General features: G+C 36.7%; 2 protein-coding genes across 6 annotated transcripts in view; one reads left to right on the top strand and one right to left on the bottom strand.

Annotated features, from left to right (window-relative positions):
* Positions 1 to 800: 800 nt before the first annotated feature.
* On the bottom strand, positions 801 to 4,556 carry Acer (Angiotensin-converting enzyme-related). 2 transcript variants are annotated; one of them, XM_067764056.1, is made up of 8 exons: positions 4,403 to 4,556; positions 4,158 to 4,199; positions 3,971 to 4,105; positions 3,338 to 3,914; positions 2,118 to 2,830; positions 1,703 to 2,058; positions 1,328 to 1,500; positions 801 to 1,264 (listed from the first exon to the last, which is right to left on the bottom strand). In XM_067764056.1, exons 3-8 carry the CDS (start codon positions 4,037 to 4,039, stop codon positions 1,227 to 1,229), a joined length of 1,926 nt encoding a protein of 641 aa, XP_067620157.1. In that variant the 5' UTR covers positions 4,040 to 4,105; positions 4,158 to 4,199; positions 4,403 to 4,556; the 3' UTR covers positions 801 to 1,226. The 2 variants fall into 2 exon arrangements, with proteins under 2 accessions (XP_067620157.1, XP_067620156.1); XM_067764055.1 differs by having other exon boundaries at positions 3,971 to 4,091.
* A 2,905-nt stretch (positions 4,557 to 7,461) lies between these two features.
* LOC137239114 (centaurin-gamma-1A-like) overlaps positions 7,462 to 16,313 on the top strand; it is a 455,958-nt gene continuing 447,106 nt past the window's right edge. The window contains exons 1-3 of one of the 4 annotated variants that reach the window (XM_067764053.1): positions 7,462 to 7,802; positions 12,870 to 13,148; positions 13,267 to 13,929. In XM_067764053.1, the coding sequence (XP_067620154.1) occupies positions 13,593 to 13,929 (337 nt within the window). In that variant the 5' untranslated portion in view covers positions 7,462 to 7,802; positions 12,870 to 13,148; positions 13,267 to 13,592. Of the gene's footprint in view, positions 7,803 to 9,605; positions 9,804 to 12,869; positions 13,930 to 16,313 lie in introns of those variants that run through there. The other 3 variants (XM_067764054.1, XM_067764049.1, XM_067764050.1) reach the window with 3 other exon arrangements.

The following is a 16,313-nucleotide window of genomic DNA, read 5'->3' as shown; positions in this document are numbered from 1 at the left end:
TGCACAACAACATTACAACGCCCACATGATAATCGCCAGCTTCAACTGCAAATATTTCCGGACATACATAAAATTTGTCTTTCCGCCTTTGGATTCTTGTTGTCGACGTCAATACGCGTCCCGATATTTTTGGACGCGTATAAGCATTCGATCCCATGTGCTACACTTTTCCCGAAATCGAGCCAAAAGCAAAAAAAGGTATTTTCTCCGGTTTTCCAAGTTCGACTCCAAAAAAAACTTTTTTAGTTTTTTTCCAATATATTTTTATAAATTTTTTATTTCAAAGTTTAAATAAGTAAAAATGTGGGCGTGATTTGCCATCAATGGTACTCTTTTCTTTTCATGTTTATGTAACGGGAAGAAAAAAATACCGTAATAAAAATGTCGAGCATAACTTCCAAAAACGGAGACTACTTTAAAAAAAAAAAAGAAACATAGTTTGTTTCAATACATAGAGACAATTTTTTTTCCGTTTAGTGTAATTATAATGCCTAATTCATTTATTACATCGTGGGGCAACAGGTAAAACCCATTAAGTACATTTTTCGAAAAAGCCATGCTCTTTTCACAAAACTAGTTAGTTTTCATCGACATCTTAGAAAAACATGCAAAGCGTATTAAAAAAAAATCTTTAATTAGACTGAAAATGTCGCCTACAAATTTTACAGAAATCTACCAACGAAAAAAGTGTTAAAGCTTGAATATCGTTAATTTGGTGTATTTAATGACTTTTACCCGTCACTTCACGGCATGGGGGGATTCTCTTTCCAGTTGGAAACATTTCAACTCCTGAAAAGCGCTTTTCAATTATTACAGAAGGTTATTTTATTTATCATTATTAGCCAAAGATGCCAATATGTTTCAACAGCCTTTAAAGTTCCATTTACACAATGTGTAAGTCAATTCTGTAGCATTGAAACTATACATTTATTTGACCAGTTGAGTATTAGCAGACCTTAATAATAACCTAAGCAGCTGTGTAAATTTGCTTAAAAAAATACCGTTTTTAATTGTAAATTTAAACAGCTTTGGTCAATAATAAACGCTATATAATTTCAGTTAACTGCATACAATTCTTCAAAATTTGTTGATTAGCACATAAGTATATCGGCTTAATGTTATCTCCTTCCAGTAACGTAATCGTTTTCGCTCAGCAAATAAATTTATAATCATAAACAAAAATCAGAATTGCTACAATAATCATTGTCGCTTATTTTCAATGACTGTTAGGTATTGAATACTGTACAGCAATCGCCTGCAACTTCTACAACAAAGGAAGCCATAATTAAATAGAGCATAAAATCATACTCGATGTCTCAATACTCACTATCGGTATCAACCCAGCCGATTGGAACTTTCAAACGTTGATTTTCCACTTGTAGCCATTTAGTGAGTGGTTCAAAGTATTCCAACAATGCAGACGGATCCATTTCTGTTTCGCCCGTAAACTCTTTTAATACTTGCTTCCAATGTATTGAACCACCAGCCGATAAGAATTTGCTATGTGAATAGATAAGTTTTGAATATTACAAATGTCAACCAAGAAAGATGTGCTCTCAAACGATTGGGACCAGAGTCCCACTTATAAGTCTGGAACTTATTATTGAGTTAGATATTTTGAGGCGGCGTATACACCTCTTGGGTAGTTCTGGTTTTATGTACCTATCGCTTGAAATTTTCTATAAAGTCAAATATATGTTACCTGAAAGCCGCACCTGCTTCTTTGCTATTATAAATATCACAATTGTCCAATGGCTTTCCAGGTTCTCCCTTTACATATTGACCAGATTTGATGCACATCGCTTTCAAAAATTGAAATTGGAATATGTGCGCGGCAAAGTAACGCAAGTATTCAACATCAGCAGAGATATGATATTTAGCAGGTGGATCAAAATCATTATCTGTGCGACGTACGGGCGGTTCAAGACCGGAAAATTCAGAGCGCATTTGCCAAAAGGCGCAATTCCATTTAGATTCTTCAACTTCGCCACGAAACACGGCATAGCGGTATTTATCCATTGTGTATGCAAAAGGTAGGAATACAATTTTTTTCATCGCCTAAAAGTAGGTAATATAAATCAATTAACAAGTAATTTTGATGAACTTGAAAAAATTACAGTTTTAAACAGCTCATTGATGCGACTTTTTTCGTCCAACTGTTCAATGTGCGCTAGTCCAATCGACCTAAGATGTTTAGGTGTGCTTACTGAAAGCGCAATAACATCACCAACAGCTTCATGAAAACCCGGATTTGGTGCTCCACGATACACAGTCGGTTGATTCTCATATTGCAAATAGTATTGGATATGGCCAAGCTCATGATGTACAACATACAAGTAATGACTATTAACTTCTGTACACATTTTGATGCGTACATCGCTATTTTGATACAAATCCCACGCAGAAGCATGACATATTACTTCGCGATCATTTGGACGTGTCAGAAGACTTAAATCCCAAAAGCTTTCAGGTAGTGGATGCATACCGAGCGATTGAAAAAATTGGTCAGCTAATTCAAACATTTTTTGGACGGTATAATTCTGTTTCTGCATTTCGCCTGTCACTTCAACAAATGGCTTTTCGGGGTACGGTGTGAATAGAGACAGAGCATTTTCCCATGATTGACCCCACATATTCCCCAAGAGATGGATGGGTATGTTGCCGTTTTCTGCCACGATGTCATCGCCGTAGTAAGCACGTAAACGATAACGAACATAACCATGCAATTCACGATAGAAGGGTAATATGGCTTTATAAACTTTGTCCAAATTTGCTTCAAAATCGAGATCTTCATATAAGTGTAACCAATAATCAGCGTAAGATGAGTAGCCTGAAAAAATTAAAAAAAAACAATATTTAATTACAACGGATGGGCAGGTTACGGGTTTTTCTCTCACGACACAACTGTAGAACGATAAGGCTGTGCCGCTGCCTGCAGTCTTACTAGAACCTTTATTATATACACCTAGAATTGTTACGATAAGACTCATTATCGCTATATAGCATTAAGTGTAAATATTTTATCTTTAACGTGGACATAAAACGTAGATTACGTGAACACTGCTATTGGAGAAGCTCATTTTTATACCTCAAAGTTTTGGTATTCTGTAAAAGTGGTTTGTATCTCCCATGAGGATATTCTCGACTTACACCTTTGTAATTGTATTAGTACTGCGGTCTGTGGGCTTTACCACTCAGTAAATTAGCAAATTAAAGTTCAATTGTCAGGTATAATTACAAAAAGTATATACATAACCAGTGCTCGTTTTCGTTATCAATAGATTGTAAAAGCAAAAGGGAATCGAAATAGCATTACTATACTGGAAAACAAACTCACCATTCAAACGCGCTGCCTTGCGAGTCAGTTTAACATAAGTTTTGAAATTTTCGCGCATTGGGGTACCCGCTTTATCATGCCACTCACGCCAATAATGTCTTAATTCCCTTGGATCGCGGCTGTTTGAAAAACGCTCCTGTGCATGTGGTTCCAACTGCAACGCACAAGTTATATCCTTTTTGTATGGGCAAATAATCACAGTGGCATAATTTGATTGCATTGAACTAATAGCATTCAGCAATTTCTTATAATCATTTTCTGGCAGGGCATCTATACCCAAATCTCCAAGTATGTTGGCTTGTCGCTTTATATCTTCATCTTTGGATTCTACATATCCTAAAGCTACAACTTTTTTTGCCACCTCCTTGTTAACAGCGGCATTTTCCGTGGCCACAGCAATCATAGTCTTCCGATTTTCCTCAGTCACATTCGTATTATATATATAAGAAGTGAGGAACTCATTGCGCCGACGTTGACGTAGTAATTCGTTTTCGCGTGTAAAGAATGCTTGTGCCTCTGAGTTTACAGAGTTGCTGCTTAATGAAGCAACAGAATTAGCACAAAGTATACGCACGGGCTGCAAATGTTCATTAAACAATTATCAAATCTTTAGGGTGCCGGTGATAAACTTACCAGTGCAAACAGGGCCAGTGTTGGAAGCAGCAATACATTTTGCAATCTAAAAATAGTCTGGCTTTTCATGGCTCGAAGTTTTAATGATTGTTTCTCCGTAAGAGGGTAGCGCAGTACACTGCTGTTCGAACGCGACTGATATTAAATTCGATTAATTCAATTAAATATGTATATTCGAGGTACATACAAATGTTGATTCGGAACAAATTCTGATGATAACTCTTTGAATCATAGCGGAATGATACAAGGTGGCAGCATGGTGACATACCTACAAACATAAATAAAAATTCCATGTACTTTGTTTTTGTAAATTCGATGGACAAATGTCAAAATCATACTGCGCCGGAAGTTGATGTATCAAATCAAATAAAAAAAAGTTTATAATCAGCTGTTCCATGCTGCCACCTTGTATCGTTGCGCCATGCTTTGAATTGAATGAACTGCCTACTCATTTAGTTCTTTTTTTTCCCATACAATTTAAGTGCCTTCCAGTCGAGAAAAATATGTTTGGCTTTTCCATTCTCAGTTTAACTTAAATTAACATTTTAAAGTTTTGTTAATTCTGAGAATGCAGAAAAAGTCCAATTTCCATCATTGTAAATTTTACCAAGTAGCGCAACTAACAGCTGATCGGCGAAAATTCGCACATTCACACGCACAGTTCTCGACTCAGTTTCAAAAAAAAACTTTAGATTATTTAACTCAAATTTTAAAGTGAGATAATCCTTACGAATTTATGTATATAGAATATATAAGGCGTTTTTGTTGTTATTAAAACAATAGTTTTATTTATATTAAAGCTTTTATAATTTTTTTATTTAACTTTGAAAAAACTCCGAACACCATTCCTTCATTATATGACATTCGACTGCCTAGTCCACTGCCTTCCACTCTATTCGCAACATAAACTCTATTTAAGTTGCCAAACTATATAATAAACAATGATTTCCATGCTTTTTCCTTTTATTTTGTTTTGGCTTTGCCTTTGTTTATAAAAATTTAATGACAGCGACACATACCGAAGATGTCAGACCTATATGCAAGGCCAAGGCGCATCCATGCCAGGTGGGGCAAAGCGAATTCAACTAATTCGCCGTGCAGAAGAATGTCAGGTCAAAAGAACATTTTAATTGGACAAGGCGAATTAAGTACCCAATTGCTGATTGCTTCTTCTTGATTATTTTCCATTAGGCGCCTTGTACTTTAATATTACAGTTAATCGAAATCAATTAAAATTTTCTTTTGACCTGACATTCTTCTGCACGGCGAATTGGTCGAATTCGCTTTGCCACCACCTGGTATGGAATCGCCTTGTCTATATGTAAGAAAGAACTCTGCTAGGCACTCTGTGCAGCGAGATAAAAAAGCCCACTCTTTGACTGATACATTCATATTTGTAACAATTGGGTTGCGGAAGCCTTTAAGCTATAAAGCTTTGTATTGCGCTTATCAACAAAGAGGATAGATATCTATCCTCTTTGTTATCAACGAAATTATTTCCGTTGTCAAACATTTTCAATAAGAGCCATCCCAGCCTGTTTCGAGGTATCTGACACCCTCCTGGTTAGTGCGGAGAAGAATCGGAAGGGGAAAAGTATCTGCTTTCTTTCACACACGGTAAGCTGACAAATAAAATTCTGGCAAGCGTTAGGAAAGAGAGTAGATATGTAGATATTAAGATGTTAATACAGAACAACAGTTGTTTCGTATTGGAAACTAAAACAAGTAAGGAAGGCTAAGTTCGGGTGTAACCGAACATTACATACTCAGCTGAGAGCTTTGGAGACAAAATAAGGGAAAATCACCATTTAGCAAATTGAACCTAGGGTAACCCTGGAATGTGTTTGTATAACATGTGTATCAAATGAAAGGTGTTAATGATTATTTAAAACGTAGTAGGCCTTAGTTCCATAGGTGGACGCCTTCGAGATATAGCAATAAGGGTGGACCAGGGGCGACTCTAGAATGTGTTGTACGATATAGGTATCAAATTAAAAGTATTAATGAGGGTTTTAAAAGGAAGTAGCCCTTAGTTGTATATGTGAAGGCGTTTTGGAGATATCGACCAAATTGTGGACCAGGGTGACCCAGAACATCTTCTGTCGGGTACCGCTAATTTATTTATATATGTCATACCACGAACAGTATTCCTGCCAATATTCCAAGGGCTTTTGATTTCGCCCTGCAGAACTTTTTCATTTTCTTCTACTTAATATGGTAGGTGTCACACCCATTTTACAAAGTTTTTTCTAAAGTTATATTTTGCGTCAATAAAGCAGTCCAATTACCATGTTTCATCTCTTTTTTCATATTTGGTACAGAATTATGGCATTTTGGCTCATTTCTCGTAATTTTCGATATCGGAAAAGTGGGCGTGGTCATAGTCGGATTTCGGCCATATTTTATACCAAGATAAAGTCACTTCAGTTAAGTACATGAACTAAGTTTAGTTTAGATATATCGTTTTTTGTTAAAGTTATCGTGTTAATGGCTGAGCGGAAGGACAGCCGGTTGACTGTGTATAAAAACTAGGCGTGGCTTCAACCGATTTCGCCCATTTTCACAGAAAACAGTTATTGTCATAGAATCTATATACCTACCAAATTTCACAAGTATTGGTAAATTTTTGTTCGACTTATGGCCTTAAAAGTATTCTAGACGAATTAAATGAAAAAGGGCGGAGCACCACATCATTACTGGAGTTGAATGTTGACATAATTTACTTATATACTGTAAAGGTTTTAAATTTTTTGTTAAAATTTGGATTAAAAATTTATTTTTTTTTAAAGTGGGCGTGTTCGTCATCCGATGTTGCTAATTTTTATTTAGCATACATATAGTAATAGGAGTAACGTGCCTGCCAAACTTCATCATGATATCTTCAACGCCTGCGAAATTACAGCTTCTTTTAAAAGTGGGCCGTGCCACGCCCATTGTCCAAAAGTTTACTAATTTTCTATTTTGCGTCATAAGGGCAACGCACCTACCAAGTTTTATCGCTTTATCCGTCTTTGGTAATGATATCGAAAAAGTGGGCGTGTTTGTAGTCCGATTTCGTTCATTTTGAATAGCGATCTGAGATGAGCGCCCAGGAACCTACACACCCAATTTCATCAAGATACCTCAAAATTTACTCATGTTATCGTGTTTACAGACGGACGGACATGGCTAAATGAATTTCTTTTTTCGCCCAGATCATTTTGATATATAGAAGTCTATATCTATCTCGATTAGTTTATGCCGTTACGGATTACCGTTATGCGAACAAAGTTAATATACTCTGTGAGGTCTGCTCAGCTTAGTATAAAAAATTCATTATTTTTGTCGCAGCAATTTATGTAGCCCTGCGCCGCAGTACAGCTACTCCCCGCTTTGATAAATATTAGCGCTGTGCGCTGAACGGACGTCATATCTGAGAAATTGTCAAATTTTGACATTTCTTTTGTTTTGTTATTTCTTATTTATTTTGTTCAGCCGTTGCATTTTATCACACACAACACATGCACGCATTAAAAACATCCACCATTGCTTTGTATCCAAATTCGGTTGCCCCAACTCCACTTAATCAACTAACCCATGCACAGAAACGAGCGACCAAAAAAAAAAAAACTGCTGTCGGACAGCAGTCTACTCAGGTCTGCTTTATATTTTTGCGATTTGCTCTTGTCAGTGTATTCTTTGACGTGTTTAAGTTCGTTACGGTGTAAACGGGTGTATTTAACTTTAATGTGTTTTTAGTGCTTTTTACTTGTTTTGTTGATTTGTCGGTATCAAAAAATAAAATATCGTGTTGTGTAGATACTTTTATAAACTTTGAGCTGCAAATTTTTGTGTAATAGTTTTTCTTAAAAATAATTTAACAAGTTCTCTAATTTGTGTGCGTTTTTTCAGTAGCCAAAGTTTTAGCTCAGCAAGTGCAATTACAGTGCTCCAATTTTTTTGCGTGTTGCGCCATTGCTGTTGCTTCACTCCAAAGCAAGTCCAATTGTGTTTTCTGACAACGTTTTGTCTACATATATATTTGGTAGAAGCCCCATCAAATAGCGCTAGAAGTGATGTCACAAGTGTCATAAACGGAGAACAGCAAACATATTTCATGAATTAATTTAATTACCCATACAGTCTTAGTGAGTTATAAAGTAGGAAAATTATTTGTAATAAAAAGCCTTGATTTAATATAATGATGGCTTCTATTTATCGATATGTACAGGAATACATTTTGTAAGGTTGCCGCATGATAAAAATCTGTAAACAACATCCTTTTGTGCCCATTTCACAATTTACTTCCTTTAAATACAATGAACATCCAGCCATTGAAGGAAATAATGCAGATAGAAAACCTTCACGATATCAGCCCAAAAGAAGTACATACATAAATACCTAGGCATATAAAACATTGCCTACCAACAAACCAACAATCCCACATACCTAAATATAAAAAATTCCAACACTTAGAAGCATCCGTGCCTACAAGTACAAACAGCGGCAATGAAAAGAAGCAACAGCAATAACAACAATTATAAATGTGAGGAAAAAACAAATTTTGAGGAGCAAATAAAAATGGCAATTAGACTGCCAACAACAAGTAAACAAATAAATAAATACAAGGCGTCATAACCTCCGATGAGTTTTTAGGCCAAGCTTCTAAATTTGTGATGTCACTTTGCTCGGTATTTGAGCTCGGGATCCCCTGTGTGGTTGGCGGCCGCCAACGACATGTAAAAAAAAAGCATCTTTAAAAATACGAGAGAAAAAAAAGAAGAAAATAGACAGCAGAAAATTTGCGCGCCGATGTCATATTTTAGGATTTTCATTCGCATTGTGTGAATTTCTTTATGAATTAAAGAATATTTTTAAAAATATTGGACTTTTGGCAAATTACACAAGCTTAAACTAAAATTATTGATCTTTGAATTTACTGCAAAAAGGGCAAGATATTGAGGACAAAAGGATGGATTTTCTATGAATCTAGAATATCTTTGACGGCTGAATCTCAAGTGCAAGAAATACAAACTAAGAAAACGAAAAACCTACTTAATTAATAATTAACACAAAGGAGAAGGCTATTGCAAGAAATTAATGACCGAAATCTACCCGTATTAATCAGAAAGGCTAGTGAGGTTACGAATATATTACAATAACGATCACCTCAAAGTGGCGACATATTAAATTCAAAAACTGATCAAAAATAACAGTTAAAAAATGGCAGGCAAATGCAGACGCAAAAATCAAAAACTGTTTGTGGAGTTGTTGTTGTTGTTGTTGTAGCGATAAGGTTGTTCCCGAAGGCTTTGGGGAGTGTTATCGATGTGATGGTCCTTTGCCGGATACAGATCCGGTACGCTCCGGTAACACGGCACCACTAATGTACTAGCCCTACCATCTCGGTAACGATGTACCCCCAAGTTCTATGAAGAGCTTGGTGTTGCCAGAGCCTCGTCGGTTAGGGAAACAGGATTTGGAGAAGCTGTATATTGCGCTGGCAACCTGAAGGGTTGCGGTACACAGCCCTTTGAATCTGGTTTTTAGTCGCCTCTTACGACAGGCATACCTACCGCGGGTATTTTCTGACCACCTAACCCGCTGGGGGAGTCATTCAATCCGATTTATATGATTTTAATAGCTTGGAATTCAAACACATGAACAATACTCAGAAACAAGACACACGAACAGGTGTAAAGGATCTTTGTGAGATAATAGTCATCAATCTTTTGGGCCCAACGTTTGATAGATCAAAGTAAACCAGGTGCTTTGTTTATAGCAGATGAAATAACTGTCATATCACACGGTGAATTGTCATCCACATACATACACTAAGAGCAGTTCAAGACAAGTAATTTCGATAAACGGCAGCTTAATTAAGTAACTTATAAATGGCAAGCGAACTAGAAGGAGTTAAATAAAAAACTGAAAGCGCTGGAATTATAAAGCGATATCGTCAGTAGCGCTGCTTTACATGAAAGACAGACTTTAAAAAAAGAAACGTTCTGCTGCAAACAAAATCAATCATTTAATTCCAAAGAATCCTTATGTTTCAGTAGATAAGAAAGCTTGGAATTTAAATTGTTTCCATTGTCGTAATTAGATTTAATATTTTTCGGATCCAAAATTGACTCTTGAGTGCATTAGATTACCTCTATTACTACGTTTATACGTGCGCATAACCCAAAACACATGGTTAATTTGTCCAGACAGTTAGAACGATCGTTGTTGTTGTTGTAGCAATGCTCGCCCCACCTAATAGCCGCGACCGATCACAAATTGTCATCAATATCCTCTAACGGGAGTCCAAGGAAACTTGCCGTTTCAACAGGGGTGGACCATAAGGAAAGGGGTGTTAGAGGCGTTGGTTCCACATTACAATTGAAGAGATGGTTGGTGTCATGTGGGGACACATTGCAAGCGGGGCATACATTTTGTATGTCGGGGTTGATTCTGGATAGGTAAGAGTTTAACTTGTTACAGTATCCAGAACGAAGTTGAGCAAGAGTGACACGCGTTTCCCTGGGGAGTATGCGTTCCTCTTCCGCAAGTTTTGGATAATTTTCGTTAAGCACTGGATTCACCGGGCAATTCCCGGCATAAAGGTCCGACGCCTGTTTATGGAGTTCACCAAGGACCTGCTTGTGTTTTTTCACTTCATACGGCTGGGTTCTCAGGTGCCGTATTTCCTCAAAATGCTTACGGAGATGACTCCTTAAGCCCCTAGGCGGTGCTGGTTCATCAATCAGATGTCTGTTGGGATGCCCAGGTTTCTGGGTATTCAACAGGAACTGTTTGGTCAGCATCTCATTTCTCTCCCTGATGGGGAGTATTCTCGCCTCATTATGCAGATGGTGTTCTGGGAACATAAGAAGACAGCCCGTGGGGATTCTGAGAGCAGTATTTTGGCAGGCCTGTAGTTTCTTCCAGTGGGTGATTTTTAGGCTTGGCGACCATATGGGTGACGCGTAGCACGTAATCGGCTGGCTAATTGCTTTGTATGTAGTCATGAGCGTTTCTTTATCTTTTCACCAAGTACTGCCAGCGAGGGATTTGAGGATTTTTTTACGGCTCTGAATTCTCGGAACAATTGCGGCTGCGTGCTCACCAAAATGTAGATCCTGATCAAAGGTCACACCCAAGATTTTAGGGTGTCGGACAGTCGGTAGCGTAGTGCCATCCACGTGGATGTTCAAAATGGTCGACATTTGGGGCGTCCATGTTGTAAATAAGGTCGCGGAAGATTTAGTCGGTGATAACGCCAGGTTTCGCGAGGCGTAAAAACTGGAGAGGTCAGGGAGGTAGCCGTTTATTTTATTGCATAACGCATCGATCTTTGGGCCTGGGCCTGTGGCCATTATTGTTCAGTCATCGGCGTAGGAAACGATTGTGTCTCCTTCCGGTGGTGAAGGTAGCTTAGATATGTAGAAATTAAACAAAAGTGGGGATAGGACACCACCCTGTGGAACCCCCTGTTTAATTCTCCTTGGTTTTGATGTTTCGTTTCTAAATTGCACCGATGCCTGCCGACCACCCAGATAATTTGCGGTCCACCTTTTAAGGCATGGGGGAAGGGTAGACCCTTCCAGGTCCTGCAGTAACGAGCCATGGTTGACTGTATCAAAAGCTTTTGATAGGTTTAGCGCTACGAGTACTGTTCTATGGTGGGGGTATTGATTTAAACCGCAATTTATCTGGGTGCTAATGGCATTTAGCGCGGTGGTAGTGCTATGGAGTTTTCTGAAGCCATGCTGATGAGGGGCTAGCTGCAAATTTGCTTGGAAATAAGGGAGCAAAATGGGTTCAAGCGTCTTTGCCACTGGCGATAGGAGATATATCGGACGATACGACTCGACTATGTTGGCTGGTTTCCCAGGCTTTAGTAGCGGGACCACCTTGGCTATTTTCCATTTCTCAGGTATGACAAAGGTGGAAAGAAACAGAAGAACGATCGTGTAAACGCTTTTTATGATGCGCTGGAGTTATAAAGCGATATCGTCAGTAGCGCTGCTTTACATGAAAGACAGACTTTAAAAAAAGAAACGTTCTGCTGCAAACAAAATCAATCATTTAATTCCAAAGAATCCTTATGTTTCAGTAGATAAGAAAGCTTGGAATTTAAATTGTTTCCATTGTCGTAATAAGATTTAATATTTTTCGGATCCAAAATTGACTCTTGAGTGCATTAGATTACCTCTATTACTACGTTTATACGTGCGCATAACCCAAAACACATGGTTAATTTGTCCAGACAGTTAGAACGATCGTGTAAACGCTTTTTATGATGCCTGATACAAAAATCTAAAAATTCCTTCGCCGCTTCTCACTCATACGGTGTACACAACGGCTGACTGCGGTTTGGATCAGAGAAACTCCCCACTGTTTTTCTACTCGGCGTTGATAACATCAAGTGGAAAAAAACTTTAGCGCTGCTACTACCCACCCCAGTTATTGGCATAAATACGTACATTCCGTATAATACAAGTATGTACAAAACTAAGTGTAGGCTCACTTTTGTTTCAGGTTATCTTTGATTCCCTTACCTGAATATTTTAAATTTGTTAAACCAAGCTTGCATACAAATATACTCTATTCATTTTCGATCTTAACTCCTTATCAGTAATTAAATATGTAGATTTCGAATATAAATTTTTCCCTTCGATAATTACCAACAAACTAGAGATAGCGGGTACTTTTTTCTAGACATAGAATGTTGGCGGACTCTTCTCTAGTTAGAAAAAATAGTGACACAAATAGTGTGAGCCATTAAAGTGCATCTTGCGAAATCTTGCCATACGAAAAAAATTTTAAGTTTAGCATGATCAAAATTTTGGTTTACAGCTCCAAAAGCTTGCGTTCTTAATTTTTTTCTTTTAATTTTTTAGTATAGTTTTCTTATTAATTATTTGCATTTCAGGCTTACATAAGTGTTAAAATGGATTAAGAATTCCAACATTAATTAATCTTATATAAAAAGAAATTGGAAATAAAGTAGAGAATGAGTGGAGAGCTTGAGCTTCTCAGAAACAGATACATAGATTTAAATCTAAAGAATGATAAAAAATAAATGTACCTATGTATGTATATCGACTTTTGCTGTGTATAAATCTACAAAAAATAATTGTAGCTACTTAACTTAATAAAAAATTTAATTAAACAAAAATGCAAGAAAATGTATAAAAGTGCAACGTTGAAGGTGTGAATAAAGCAAAATCTATACTCCCAAAATCAAATTCTGCTTAACAGCTAAACACAAAAATTCCGCTGCGACAAAACTTAACCCAACTAAAATGATATAAATTAAAAATTTCTAGCCCCAAAATATTGTGCAAAGTGCGAAATATTCACTAAAAAATTAAATTTCATGTAAACGGAGAAATATTTTTATAAATTAGTAAAGAAATAAAATGTAAAACCGAGCTACATACATACATACATACAAAGCCAATGTATAAAAAGATCAATTTAATGTCATTACAACAACAACAATCAAACAGTGGTAAAACAAACCATACAAATTTCTGTGGTATTCCACAAAAAAGTGTTTAGGTAATTCTCTGCATCACTTCAATTACTGTGGATTTATTTTCTGTGAGTGTGTGTGTGCGGTTTTGTGAACGTAAATCATATTTATTGTATAATGAATAATTATCAACATCAAACACCGCCACCTGTATCGCGGCATCATCATCACCATTTGCCGCCACCACCACCGGTGCCGCATCATCATCCATCGCTGTTGCCACAACCGCAACCTCCGTTACCAATGTTGCCAGCACAACACCAACATTCACAGCAATCGCAGCCGCCGCAGCCTCAACCCTTGATTAGCAATTCGTTGGCCATACGTCAGGAAATACAACGTTTCGAGAGCGTACATCCATCGATTTATGCAATTTACGATCTAATCGATTTGCTGCCAATCGCCGATGCACAGATCGCCCAACAAATACGCGATCACGTCGTTTGTATTGAAGGTGAGTGGAAAATATTCATACATTTATGCTCATAAAAATTTAATTTTAGTTAACGCAAAAAGTGCGGTGAAATTAGATGCCGGGGTAACGGGGAAGTGAGGATATACTACTTATATACATATATGTATTTCCAATTGGAAAATGATTACGCAGCATTCATTGAACGAATGTACAATATATGCATTAGGGTGATCCACATGTTTGTACTTTTTGATATTGTGACGAGCACTCCCAAATGGACTACTGTGTGGAGTATCACCTTATCTTGGCTGTCGTTTCGAAAACGCTCTATCAGAGAACTTTGAAGAACGCACTTATCAAAAAACGTCCTATCTCAGAATTTGTTTCAAAAAGTTTTTGTGCTAAAATTCACTACACTTTGACTTAAGATTTTCTGAAATAAATTCTGCAATAGGGCTTTTTTCAAAATTTGTCTGAGATAGGGTGTTTTTTACTATCGAAGATCTTGTGCAGGCCTTACAACTTAAGCTAACAAAGTTTTATCTTAATGCAAAAAGAATATGGACATTAGGCTCATGATGGGTATTCTTCACACTGCCTTCTGGCGTCACATGCTTTTAAATTAGACCTAGTCAGTGATAGCAGATGCTATCAGCAGGTGCGTATTTTGTGCTCGTACCCTGCGCTAGCCAGACTCAAGATATGAGGAATGGCACAGTCATTGGATCTTGAAGCAGCAAGTAGCATAGAATTTTGAAAGCTTGTAATTTTTGCCAAGAGGACAGAGTTATTTTAATAACAGTAGGCCTGGTTTCTGATAGGGTTTGGTCATTGAGCAAACCTCTAGGAACTTTATGGACACATTCAGTATATGTGAGGTCCTTACGGGCCAACCAGTTCAACCCAACCTAACCTAGGGTGTTTTTTAAATCGTAGCCGTGGTAGGGTGATATTCCATTTAGCATTCGAAATGCAGCTAAACTTACATATGTTCTAAATGTAAAGGCTAGCAATTTTAAAAAAGTTTCTGTACTCAAAACTTGGTTTATTGGCAAGGATTTCTAAAATTTTGTCTTAAAAAACGGCATGAAACAATTTGCAATTTTCAGTACACAATTTAATCAAAAAATCCCAAAAAGTTGAACTATCACCCTATTCTTGGATTCTATAAAAAGTTCAGTTCTCTGAACCTTGTGATGCTACAAATTGCAGAGAAAGGTGAAGCTCTATCCAAAATTTGGGAGATACTTGGAAACAATTTGTTAGGAAACGTACTCGAAACGTTACTTTTTAGTCTTTCGCTAGCATACTATCAGAATACTGTCGTGGATGTCGGCGCGAAGAAAATTTACCTTCACCTTTAAAGAAGTATTAAATAAGCTATAAACCTTCCGAAATTTATTAAAGCAACCCAAATATTCGTCCAAGAAATTTTATTCTGCTTACCATAACATCAAAAGTTCAATCTCCTCAAATTCGAATTCGGGTTTGACCCACCCTAATGCAACCATGCATGTTTTTACTATTTACTGGTGGAATTGTTTGCTCTAATCAAATTGATTCGTATGCATTTTAGCTACTTTTTATTTACTTTGGGGAAAGTAATCGAATAATCTTTTTTTTTTGTTTGGTTTGATTTTATTTTTGCAATGATTAAATAAATCCAAACAATTGTATGTGTGAATATCGCTAGCCACCGTCAAATTTTATATTTTTGTGATTGGAATATTTTGCAGGAAAGAGCGAATTTCAATAATAATTGCAAAATAATCTTTTAATGGAATTTGGGGATTACAGTAATCGTCATTTTAAAACAAAAAAATCAAAAATTATTTTACTAGAAAACTTTAGCGAATAAATAAAATAGCGCCAGAAAAGTTTAAATTTAAAACGTTTTGAAATTGTTGATGAAGAAAAAAAGAGCTTTTAAGTAAATAAAATTATCAATTCAAAATAAAATATGCAATAACAACAATAATAAGTATACGTTTTTATCGCAAACATGAAAGCAATCAAGAGTGAGCTGCACTTCCGTCATTCCAATCAAATCGAGCTGTTGACGGCTCGGAAAGGGAAAACTTATGAGCGACGTTTGGAACGTTGATCTTCAATGACCTTACTTTGCATTTACATAAATAAGTTTGCCTTAACCCTTTGCACCGTAGTTTTATCTCAATTTTCCAAAAAGATATTTGACATCTATTTTTAAAATGTGAGAATAATAGTTGAAAAACAATTTTTTTTCTGTATACTTGAAAAATTAGGCAGTGCTTTCATTACCCCGGGACATATATATTAACCAATTACATATTTCAATGTAACAAGTATACAGATGGACTAAATTTAGAACAAAGCATATATAGTATGGGGGATTAATGAAACGAAGAATTTGTACTGCGTAGCTTAGATGGAAGTTTTCATAA

The sequence above is a fragment of the Eurosta solidaginis genome, chromosome 2 (genome assembly GCF_040869045.1).
Source record: "Eurosta solidaginis isolate ZX-2024a chromosome 2, ASM4086904v1, whole genome shotgun sequence".
Lineage (NCBI taxonomy): Eukaryota > Metazoa > Arthropoda > Insecta > Diptera > Tephritidae > Eurosta > Eurosta solidaginis.
The sequence above is the reverse complement of the archived record's forward strand: the minus strand, read 5'-3'. Positions and strand labels throughout refer to the sequence as shown.

Bases quoted from the DNA above. Each gene is read 5' to 3' on its own strand.
- Acer (XM_067764055.1), bottom strand. From the start codon at position 4,422: ATGAGTAGGCAGTTCATTCA. The intron at 3,915-3,970 runs GTAAGTTTATCA...GAACATTTGCAG, and splicing joins CACTGGCCCTGTTTGCACTG to CCCGTGCGTATACTTTGTGC. The intron at 1,265-1,327 runs GTGAGTATTGAG...CCTTTGTTGTAG, and splicing joins CGGCTGGGTTGATACCGATA to AAGTTGCAGGCGATTGCTGT.